General features: G+C 40.0%; 1 protein-coding gene across 2 annotated transcripts; it reads left to right on the top strand.

Moving 5' to 3' along the window:
- The first annotated feature begins 998 nt into the window (after positions 1 to 998).
- LOC134863488 (vesicle-associated membrane protein-associated protein B/C-like) lies at positions 999 to 8,709 on the top strand. Of its 2 annotated transcripts, none has more exons than XM_063882045.1 (6): positions 999 to 1,301; positions 2,569 to 2,721; positions 3,724 to 3,827; positions 4,741 to 4,821; positions 5,220 to 5,351; positions 6,723 to 8,709. In XM_063882045.1, the coding sequence occupies exons 1-6, from the start codon at positions 1,244 to 1,246 to the stop codon at positions 6,891 to 6,893; spliced, it is 699 nt and encodes a 232-aa protein (XP_063738115.1). In that variant the 5' UTR covers positions 999 to 1,243; the 3' UTR covers positions 6,894 to 8,709. The 2 variants fall into 2 exon arrangements, with proteins under 2 accessions (XP_063738115.1, XP_063738108.1); XM_063882038.1 differs by having other exon boundaries at positions 1,002 to 1,301; positions 5,169 to 5,351.
- Positions 8,710 to 12,306: the final 3,597 nt, after the last annotated feature.

The following is a 12,306-nucleotide window of genomic DNA, read 5'->3' as shown; positions in this document are numbered from 1 at the left end:
ATTGATTGAAAGGCAGCAGTATTTCCCCCTAAAACTAAATTACATTTTGTTTTTAATGAAAATACATTACAAATATATATATTTGCGGGTTCTAAGTTCTACTGGGGAACTTCTGTATTTCAATGAGGAATCTTACAGTCATGTGCCTCGGGATTAGGACAAACCTAGTGTGATTCTGGGAATTGTGGAATTAATCATAAATTGTGACTGTGTTAGCGTCTTAAAATAACAAACCTTCAAAAGTGGAAATTGATTTAAAACTGCACCGTTGTAGACCCGACTCAGCTCTTTCATGATCCATGTTAGGCCATGGGATTGATAGCCTGTCTCACACTTCCTGTTTATGTTTTGTTTTTTTTAAACAAGGTAACAAGACTCAACTTCAGCCCTCAACAGGACCTGAACCCACTTTCAACATGGTGTTTTAGCCCATGTTTGAATTCCCACTTCCCTGAATCTGATTGATCCCTAAACACTCCATTGTCCCTATTTTTTAATAGTAAAATAGATTTCATAGTAGGCCTATTGTAAATGTCCCTTACAAGGCCATTTTTTTAGACCCAATAACTTAAATGTGTGGACTTAATTTTAGGGATAACATTTAGACCTCCATGTTGGAAACTGGATTTTACGAAATGCCGAACTGAAAAGGGATTCGATTGATAAAAAGGATGTAAGACAAAATAAAACAAATGTTAGGCAAACATTTTAGGAAATGGACAGCACAGAATTTAGAGAAAAATATATTTAGCCCCCCAAAAAATATAATTTAAAATGGAAAAATATCTGACAATAAAAACTGTTAACCAAAATAAAATAAAAACACAAACTCAGTCCGAATGTTACGTGGCACTGCTTAGACACGTTTTATATTTACATTTTTATATTTAAATGTTAATTTGTTTTTATTTTCAAGGTGCGAACGTTTGTTTTTGCAACGGTCAAGTAACCACGTGACATACAGCAGCAGCCCGGCCCCTCGCGTGACGTGTCCTCCTTCCTCTCTCCGCTGCTAGCTCCGTTAGCTCGTTAGCCTCCAGCAGCTGTCGGTGGCACTCAGTCAGCCAGCCAGTCAGTCCGAGTGGTGGTGCATTTGTAATCATCCTGCTCCTCCTTCCCTTCCGTAGATAGACCGTGGACTGCCGGTTTGTTTGTTAGGGAGCCAGCTGCTTCCCCTCCTCGGGCTACCTGCGGTAAAAACCTCGTTGTCGTCGCCGTCACGACAGGAAGAAAGCTCTGGGACATGGCCAGAACAGAACAAGTGCTGGTGCTGGAGCCACAACACGAACTCAAATTCAGAGGTAAAGCCGAGCTAGAGGGCAGGGCCGGGGGGCTAGGTAGCTAACAGGGAAGCCGTCAATGATAGCTACTGTGTCGATTTCACCATCTACCTGTTAACGCTGGCTAGAGGTTCGTTAATTGTTGCTGCTGTTGGTTAAATAAGACGGTTTATAGCTGGCTGTTGTGAACCTTGTGTGTTGGACAAAACAGAGGCGATGACAGGTGAAACGACAGAGTGCGACGACGCTAAATAGCTAGCTAAGTAGCATTCCGCTAACCTAGTGCTAGCTGTCATTGCAGCGTCAGTGCAGGCCCGCCGTCCCATTTCTCTAATTCACTCATTTGCTCCCTTTGCTTTGTATTATATTCTCTGACAACATATCAAACACCGTAATGTGATCTAACACTTGACATACTCCTGCATCTCGATGTGTTTGCGACTACACGTCTGCCAAGAAGTGACTATATTCTAGCAATTTCTACGATCAGGATGTCATTGCTCAGCCTTATTACCATGCTTATTACACAATGTTTTAAGCTAGCAAGCTGTGATTTGGAGATTTACAGTTTTACTTACTGTGCAACCTAAATTCCTTTGCAGCTTTTGCTATATCCAGGCATAAAGATTGTGAAAATGCAGACTGAGCTGGTATGCCTTGGGATAATAGCTGAGGAAATTGCCTTTTGGGTGGGATATAGATGTAGAAATGGGTCAAGTGAGGGCCTAAGGAAGAGTATCTGGTTGTTCACTGATTGATTATTGCAGAGCTTTGAATGCAAATATAACCCAGGAAAAGATGCATACGCCCACTCACTTACTGAAGCACTGTGTATCTGAGAAGAAAGCACAGTGAGGTTGTTTGTCCAGCAAACACTTCCAAAAAAAACAAGGTTCAGTTTTCAAAAGAGGTTGAATAATACATTAAACTTGGTCTGGTGGTGTCATGAATGATGCTGTGAGGGTGATCTAAATGCCACACAAGCAACACGAAAACATAGTAGTATGTTTTTGACAGTGTCAGGTTTTGTCTGAGGGCGGGGCATGAATAATAAAGTAAATGCTTTTGCTGCTCTTTCCACAGTTTGAATGTTTAATGTGCAAGTCCCTCACAAACACTAGTCTTACACTCATCCTGCAGAGACAACATGTGGATGTACTTTATCATACCCTCAAGTTTGATTCTTACCCAGGAAACTGAGCCATGCATACACATGCCAAACCATCACCCAAACTAATAATTTCACCAACACCTTTGAGTCACTGTTCTGTTTCTGTGTCTTCCTCAGGCCCGTTTACAGATGTCGTCACTGCCACTCTGAAGCTCACCAACCCCACAGAGAGAAATGTGTGTTTCAAAGTCAAGACAACTGCGCCTCGCAGATACTGTGTGCGCCCAAACAGTGGCATCATTGACGCTAAGAACTCCGTCAATGTTTCTGGTTCGTAAGCATTTCATATATCTTCTCAGTCAAAGTTCCAAACCCATAGTATGGTTTCCACATCTCATTTAGAGCATCAGGTATAATGTTTAATCTGTAGTTGTTTTTAGACAATATATCTGAATAAGGTCCAGGTGTTTGTTATCAGAGAACAAAATCTCTGCTTTGTAGATCGAATTGCCGAGCAGGAGGAGGCAGTTATTGATAATTTCACCCAGCAGCAACACAAACAAGTTTAGAAATGATATCATTTTTCCTGATTGCCAGCAGGAAACTTTGTTAAAGTTAAATAAAGCTACCAGTCAGCATGTCTTGTGTTTCAGCACCAACATAAATCAATACCATTTGTTGCACTGAAACATCTGTCAGCCTCTTGAGGTTAGAAATATTGTTGAGAAATCATCTGGAGGAATATCTGAATAATCTTTGCAGGTGATGGGCAAAATAAAATATCTGTACAATACCTGCACCTTTATCTCCTCTCCATCTCTATCATGATCAACATGATTTAAGAATAAATGAAAATATGGAACAATAAAAACAATGTTGCAAATTGAAGAAATATCATCACCCCAAATAATGTTGTATGAATATTATATTTTCCAAATCTCCCTACAAGGTAGAATTGTATTTCTAATTGAAGCCTAACATGTAATACCTAAAAGCTCTAAAAGATAGTTTCTGTAATTAAAATGTTGTTCTCTGCTTTGTGAAATACCTGTTTGAGTGAAAACAGTTCCCGCACCTGTATTATCTTCCACCGTCAATGAAATCTAAACGATAAACTGGATTCCTAACATTCATTACGATCACAATCATTGTACTCCACGGTGACTAAGTCAATTATTATCCAGGCAGGTCCCACTGTGACCCACGTCATAAACCTGACTGATGTCTTTTCAGGTGCAGGTTATGCAATAGTTGTTTTTAGGGCCTATACAGGAAGTAACCGTTTCCCTAATATTCCTGCTTTTTCCATTCTTCTTTCCTTTTGGTCTACAGTTATGCTGCAGCCGTTTGACTACGACCCCAATGAGAAGAGTAAACACAAATTTATGGTGCAGTCCATGCTGGCTCCATATGACATGACTGACATGGAAGGAGTTGTGAGTACCAGAGCATAACATCTTCCTTCTGTTTAGAAACCTTAACCCCCTGCAGCTGGACTCTTGAATAATGCAGTTTAGATCTGTCGGTCTCATCGCACAGAAATAGTTTTTAAATTGCCAGAACCAGCCATCCAAAGGGTTCAAGCAAGGGCACTAAGTGACTTGGCCAAGTGTGGGAATCCCAGAGTCATTCCAGTGTCAGTTATTCATTCCAATTTTTATATAGAATGCACTTCTATTCCCATTGAGCCATTGTGCTTCTTGATGTCTTAACCGTAGCAGGCCCTTAGCTGAATATGCTATTACAGATCCTATTTGCTAACATGCATGCAAAGCCACTGTTTATAAAAAAGTAAAAATGTAATTGTCCAAAAGTATAGAAATGGACGATGTGTCTGGTTTTACTTTTAAAAGGAGCAGTTAATATTTCTTGACAGAGGAAAATGAGGAGCTGGTTTGCTTCAGAGCACCTTGTGGAATTACAAGATAATATTTTGCGCCACACATCACGGCGAAAAAATATAACAAACTGAGGACAGAAAAGATGAATAACTGTCCACGGTTTGAGGAAACGGCAGGCGTGTTTAGTCGTACATCAGTGAGAAATATAAGCCTGGTCATCAGCTGTTATGAAAATTGACCGTTAATTAATTGATGAGAAAGGTAAACAAGGAGAGGTTTTGCTTTTTTTTAGGTTATTATGAAATGTTTTTGATGGTCCGGCCTGCTAAAAATTAAATTAGGCTGTTTGTGGGCCATGAACTAAAACTAGTTTGACACCTCTTTTCTAGATAGTTTCCTGTGAAGTAGAGACTTAACAGAATGAACAGAACTTATCTGATGTCAAATAACTCTTGTATGACATTTCACTGTACTAAATTCCTGTGTGTCTCAATGTTCTCGCCCACAGTGGAAGGAGGCGAAGCCTGAGGAGCTGATGGATTCAAAGTTGAGATGTGCATTTGAGATGCCTCTAGAAAATGACAAAACTGTAAGTCTAACTCTTTTGATAAAGTGTCTTTGTTGCTACTGTTAGCATTCAATCATTGCACAAAAGTCACATTTCCTCACAATGCCTCATGTATCTCACTTATTTAAATAAATGAGTAGGTGTTTAAAAACATAAATGTATTGAAACGTTCACATTGCATGTTTTCTTAGCGTTTATTGTCTTCCTCAGTCTCGTACCCATCACAGACACATCACTGTTTCACTCATAATGTGCTTACGTTTTTTGATTTGTAAGAATTTTCATCTCACTCACTTCCACGTCTCTGCATGTCTCTTCATCTCCGTCCCACCTCTCTCGCCCTCCCCGCCCTCACTCTCTCTCCACAGCATGAGAGTGAAAGCAACAAAACTGTGTCTTCCTCTACCTCCTCTGTTAAGACTGAGCTCTCCTCGCTGCCCAAGTCCACCAGTGCCTCTCTGGACGACGGAGAGGTGAAGAAGATCATGGAGGAGTGCAAGCGGCTGCAGATGGAGGTGCTGAGGCTACGGGAAGAAAACAAACAGATCAGGGTGAGACGCAAGGAAAAAAAAGAGTCCGTCTGCTGTTTCTTTCAGCATTTCTTCCAACACACACAAACACACACACACACACAACATTTATTGTGTAGGCTTTCCTTGTATGAGACTGAACTAGTTTCTCTAAAATCATTCCAATCATCAGATTATTTATTATAATTGTTTTAACTTACTTTTAAAATATCATAAATCTGTCTAGGTTTATCATATGATTAAGACCTTTACACATTCAGCTCTAGTGCCAGGAATAATGTTAAATCTTTTAAGGGTGTGGCCTCTGAATGATTTTATTACAGCGTAACGTACATAATAACCTTAACTTGCATTTATCAGAGCGTTAGTCCTCTCTGCTCTACCGACCAGTGTTGCTGCCTACTCTTTGCAGGCGGAGCAGCTATTGGCTGTTTAAAAGTTCACTAAATGACTGTAAACGTTCATATCTGTAAATTACTTTTAACGTTACAAACCAACCAATGAGACGTGTTTTGGGATTCAAAGGTCATGTGGTTTGATCATCATCATTTCTTTACACTACACAGGGGTTTTTGTAGAAAAATATAGGATGAGGGCGCTAAGGTCACTTCCGCTCAAAATGACGGCCGCGCCTACTTACCGGCAGCAATAATGCTTTAGAGCCAAGCGGAAAATAATTGTTTATTCATGTCTTAAAGCTGCTGAGTCATTGCACCTCAAACAACAAATGAATCCAGAGTTACGGTTTCTTTACTTCCTCTGCAGAAAAAAGGACAGTAAAAGAAACGATTCAGAAATCACAGTTTCAGTGAGAGCCTGCTGCCTGCCACTCGTCCAGCAGCAGAGCGACCGGACATCCATTCCCTATTTATTCGGAGCTCCGTAAAAACAAAGCTGTCTATGCCATCTGACGCTCTACGTGACATGGTTTTTGGAGTAATTATACAGTTTTTGACAAACAGAAATTTAAAACGTTAACATTTTATAGGGAACATTTTGGTATGAGGGAAGTAAGAGGGTGCAGCACTCCTGCTGACTGCAATATACCTAAATGAATAAAAACATACATAAAAAGCTTTCTTATTTCATAAATAAGCTCAGGGTCAGGGTTTTTAATACCTGCACTCAAATATGACTAGAACAACCACCCAATCAAAACAGCTGACACGCAAACTTTATACTTTACAGTGGCCTAAAACGAGGATGAACACAAGGATACTCACACATGCCCATCCTGTCACCAGAAATTATAGATCAAGGAATGCTCTTCTACTTCTTGTTCTTTTCTCTCTGAACATTTCAAAAAATCGCAGCAGAACAGTCTGTATCGGAGTGGTTGTGCTCGCTCGGCTCTTCTCACCGTATATCTGCCTCCCCTCTCTCTCCATGCAGGAGGACGATGGACTGCGGAAGAGAAAGGTGACCTCAATGGGCGCTCCCCACTCTTCCTCCTCCGCCATGGCGACCTCGACCATGAGGGAGGAAGGCCTCGGCACCCGCGTCCTGGCACTCTGCGTGCTCTTCTTTGTCATCGGAGTCATCATTGGCAAGCTGGCCCTGTAGAGACTCAGACAGACAGAGCGCAGTGACAGACGGAGGGACGGCGTGTCGGGAGGACACGTGTCAATGACGGCAACGGGGATGTCTTATGGGTTTATGTTGGTTTCTCTTTCTTTTCTTAAAACATAAAAGGCAATATAAAGGTTTGTTGTCTGGATGGAAAATAATTTAAAGTGTAAAAAAGAGAACTAGGGAAGGCGATCCCGTGGTAAAACATGAGTGCGAGCGTTATTGTCACAGGTCTTGCCTTTATTTCCTTTTTTTTTGGTCGAAATAATCACCTCTGATCTGTTCTTTCCGTCCATCCCTCCTTCCTAAATGATCTTCCGCTACGTGCACAGGTAACAGTTAGTGGTGTGTGGAAGTGGCTTCACGCTGGCTGAATGTCTAAAGTCTTTAATCGTTGATTCTTAAGTCTTCACGTTCCTCACTTTACGTTAACTCTAAGAAAGATCTAACACTCCTCTTCTGATAATCTCTCTTCCACCGATTACTGATAATCTGCAAGGAGAGGTGAACACATGATCAGTGAAAGACTTTTTTTCTAGATCCAAACTCAATGTATTGTCTTCTCAACAGTATGCGGTAAAAATGTGAGCCAGTTGGAGCCGTGTGTGCGTGTGTTTCTTCTTCTTTTCGACTGCGTGTGTATGTCCTTATGTGAGTAAATGGTCAAATCACAGGCTATTTTAGAAGGGAGGAAGAAAGGTGATTTGAAAACACATCTCTCATCTGCACAGATTTCCTGCTTACAACAGAAACATGGGGGTCTTTGTTGAAAATTCGTTTTTGTCACTGATATGACATAGAAATAGTTAAAAATCCTATAAATCAATACTTTTTTCATTTCATTATTATTACCTGGTAAATATAAGTATAATATATGCTGCATGGTGATCTAGTTAAACAAACTAACATGTACTTTAAGACCTTCTAAACGCTGGATAATTACCTCCTCAGGTTCAGAGACGGGCACTAGACAACAAAAACTCCCCCTTCTTAAAGCAGTACATTTGTCATGCGAAACCATTTTGGATATTTTCAACATATAACATACAGTATGTAACAAAAGCTTTGGCCACCTTGTTTGATTTTGCCCATGGAGTATTGTATTTGCGTCCTCTAGTGTATAACAGCAGTTGTTTGCTTTTTCTTTTCTTCTATTATCATGTAGCCACGATGCTTCTGTTTATAATATTCACATGCACTATATTAGAGTGTCCACTCTGCAGTCTGCATGAAATGACCTGGATTTATTCTTCTTATTATTATTATTATTATTTGAGTGTTGACGTTATATCGGCGAAACAAAAAAAAAAAACTGTCTTCTCAAAAGGGACCATCTTGAGTCTGGTTTATCAGTGTGTGTGTGTGTGTGTGTTTTGTTTCCTTTTCGATTTTTGTTTTGTGTCGCGTTCTGGTGGTCGTGAGATCACTGAGACAACACAGCTGTATTATCTCGGCAGTCACATGACCATCTAAGCAGGTTGTTAAAAAGAATAAATATCTGTGTTTTTCGTTGCCTGAGGGAGCTCGGGGAGCAGAGACGTGGAGATGTGGGAGACTGGGAGGAGGACTGACCTGTGAATACACACTACATTAAATAGAAAAAAGCGCTTCAGACCACACTTGCAAAGATACAGTCACACAACAATGTAATCACACAGTAATTGGATACTCTTTTGTATGTACATAAAAATAAAGACTTAAAAAGATAACTGGCAAAGTTATTAACATGCTGTAGTAAAGGAAGGAAATAATTAAACAACCACCATGGATCATGTAGCATCATAATGAATTAAAATACATGAACCCCCAACTGTCTGCTTCTGTGAAAAGTGCAGTTTTTTTCTGAAAAAGTTGTATGTGTGGGGGCAGAAATCAGTTTGACTTCAACGGCAAGACACACTTATTGATCGTCCTGAAAGCCATTATTAAGGGGTGTATGTAGTACTGGATGTCAAAATGCTTTTAATTGATTCCACTGATATTTCACATGAAGATCAGTTCACAAGGGAAATAAATTGTATAATGTATCTCTGGCTCTGGAGGGAGTTTATTAAAATCATCATAGGGCCTCCTTTTTATTGTTGGGATGAGGGGTTACAAAGATCCTACCATGTCAGGATGGTCCAAAGAGCATGATGTGGGAATTCCTTTTTGAGTTTGAGCCATACTAGTGAGTAAAAGACAGGACATTATGGCATCTGCTGCATACATTTCACTGCTCTTTATTTCATCTCTGCTACCAGGACTCAAGGGTTTTATTATCATATGCACAGCAGCTACAGTGTAGTTATTGCAATGAAAATCTTCGCTCCCGGACTCCTCCAACAATGCAACATATTACATATAGGACAAAATAAAAAACACAAAATATTGCAAAAGAAACAGAGTAGGATAAATTAGAATACAATAGTGCCGGGTATGATGCAAGACCAGTTTACAAGTAGTGCAGATAAAGTTAACTATATACAAAAATAAATAAATCCAATACGCAAAAGGTTTCAAGGTTTCAGGTTTCAAGGTTTTATTGGTCATATGCACAGCAGATACAGCGTATATGTTGGCAATGAAAATCTTATGTCCCATGCTCCTCCAACAACTCAACATGCATGGTGCAAAAGATAAATAAAGTAGTGCAAAAAGAGAGAAGAATATTTACAATATTAACAATAAAGATTTGAGGATGTGAAATATATACATATGTGGAATACATTGAAAGTATTTAAATACTTTACACTGTTGAATGAGGAGGTATGGACAGATGCATATATTATGTATAGCAGATGTATATGGCAGATATGTACAATATATAGATATGTGTACTATAAACAGATATGTATGGCAGATGTGTATAATATATATGTATGTGTGTACTATAAACAGATGTGAGTAGAAGGATGCAGAGAATGTTGAAAGTGACCACGTTTCTGTATGATAACAACACTTTGAAACTAGCTATGTCACAAATCCTGCTTGTATGTTCTGAATAGATAGCAAAACTGGAAGCAAAAATAAATTGGAATAGAAATGTACAATGCACCGTCATTTTTCACTGTGATGCCCAAATCTCTAAATGAAGTCACTTTTATTTTTAGTGGAGGGGGGTCTTGAAGGCATTAGCACCTCTACTTATATAGCTGTCGAAGTGATGAAGCACATGATCAGAACATTTCAGCACAATTGTTCACTGGTGGTAAATAATATAAAGTTGGAAAACTAATCCAAAAAATCACCGTAGAAAATATTAATAAATATGTTTGCAAAGTCTCACTCACAAGATAAAGGTTTTAAAGTTGTATGGGTTTTTTTTAAAACCAGGATCAGAGCAAAATAAGAAGATAAATAAATCCAATATACTTGAATATAAGCATTCTTTAAAGTTACACAAGTTAACACTTTTCATATACAGTGGGGCAAAAAAGTATTTAGTCAGCCACCAATTGTGCAAGTTCTCCCATTTAAAAAGATGAGAGAGGCCTGTAATTTTCATCATAGGTATACCTCAACTATGAGAGACAGAATGAGAAAAAAAAATCCAGGAAATCACATTGTAGGATTTTTAATGAATTAATTTTCAAATTATTGTGGAAAATAAGTATTTGGTCAATAACAAAAGTTCCTCTCAATACTTTGATATATACCCTTTGTTGGCAATGACAGAGGTCAAACGTTTTCTGTAAGTCTTCACCAGGTTTTCACACACTGTTGCTGGTATTTTGGCCCATTCCTCCATGCAGATCTCCTCTAAAGCAGTGATGTTTTGGGGCTGTCGCTGGGCAACACGGACTTTCAACTCCCTCCAAAGATTTTCTATGGGGTTGAGATCTGGAGACTGGCTAGGCCACTCCAGGACCTTGAAATGCTTCTTACGAAGCCACTCCTTCGTTGCCCTGGCGGTGTGTTTGGGATCATGGTCATGCTGAAAGACCCAGCCACGCTTCATCTTCAGTGCCCTTGCTGATGGAAGGAGGTTTTCACTCAAAATCTCACGATACATGGCCCCATTCATTCTTTCCTTTACACGGATCAGTCGTCCTGGTCCCTTTGCAGAAAAACAGCCCCAAAGCATGATGTTTCCACCCCCATGCTTCACAGTAGGTATGGTGTTCTTTGGATGCAACTCTGCATTCTTTCTCCTCCAAACACGACGACTTGAGTTTTTACCAAAAAGTTCTATTTTGGTTTCATCTGACCATATGACATTCTCCCAATCCTCTTCTGGATCATCCAAATGCGCTCTATCAAACTTCAGACGGGCCTGGACATGTACTGGCTTAAGCAGGGGGACACGTCTGGAACTGCAGGATTTAAGTCCCTGGCGGCGTAGTGTGTTACTGATGGTAGCCTCTGTTACTTTGGTCCCAGCTCTCTGCAGGTCATTCACTAGGTCCCCCCGTGTGGTTCTGGGATTTTTGCTCACCGTTCTTGTGATCATTTTGACCCCACGGGGAGAGATCTTGCGTGGAGCCCCAGATTGAGGGAGATTAGCAGTGGTCTTGTATGTCTTCCATTTTCTAATAATTGCTCCCACAGTTGATTTCTTCACACCAAGCTGCTTACCTATTGCAGATTCAGTTTTCCCAGCCTGGTGCAGGTCTACAATTTTGTCTCTGGTCTCCTTTGACAGCTCTTTGGTCTTGGCCATAGTGGAGTTTGGAGTATGACTGTTTGAGGTTGTGGACAGGTGTCTTTTATACTGATAACGAGTTCAAAAAGGTGCCATTAATACAGGTAACGGGTGGAGGACAGAGGAGCCTCTTAAAGAAGAAGTTACAGGTCTGTGAGAGCCAGAAATCTTGCTTGTTTGTAGGTGACCAAATACTTATTTTACCGAAGAATTTACCAATTAATTCATTAAAAATCCTACAATGTGATTTCCTGGATTTTTTTTCTCATCCTGTCTCTCATAGTTGAAGTGTACCTATGATAAAAATTACAGGCCTCTCTCATCTTTTTAAATGGGAGAACTTGCACAATTGGTGGCTGACTAAATACTTTTTTGCCCCACTGTATAAGTATGCTGTTTCAGGAACACAGCCTTCTCCTACTGTTATGCATGCCTTTGTTTGCTGGCTGTATTGCCTCTGACAGCTGATGGAAACACCAGCCATGACATCAGTGGTTTGGGTGAGGCCACAGGTTCACAGGGTCCCAGCAGCAGGGCAGTGCAGGTTATTTTAAAGGGTTCAGAAATGAGTTGATGATTAATTGATTAATTATGGGGAGTATACAGCAAAGCCATTGGCAGATTATGAGAAACTGGGACCCTGGATACAGACAGACAATAAACCCTACAGCAAGACAGACCTACTTTATACTTAAGTGTGATACTAAGCCACTTTTTGTTGTTATTTTGAGTCTGTTGTTGCTATTCGTCCCTTTGTGGTCTTTGTATGTCTCTTTGCATTTT

This window comes from Eleginops maclovinus, chromosome 1 (genome assembly GCF_036324505.1).
Source record: "Eleginops maclovinus isolate JMC-PN-2008 ecotype Puerto Natales chromosome 1, JC_Emac_rtc_rv5, whole genome shotgun sequence".
Lineage (NCBI taxonomy): Eukaryota > Metazoa > Chordata > Actinopteri > Perciformes > Eleginopidae > Eleginops > Eleginops maclovinus.
The sequence above is the reverse complement of the archived record's forward strand: the minus strand, read 5'-3'. Positions and strand labels throughout refer to the sequence as shown.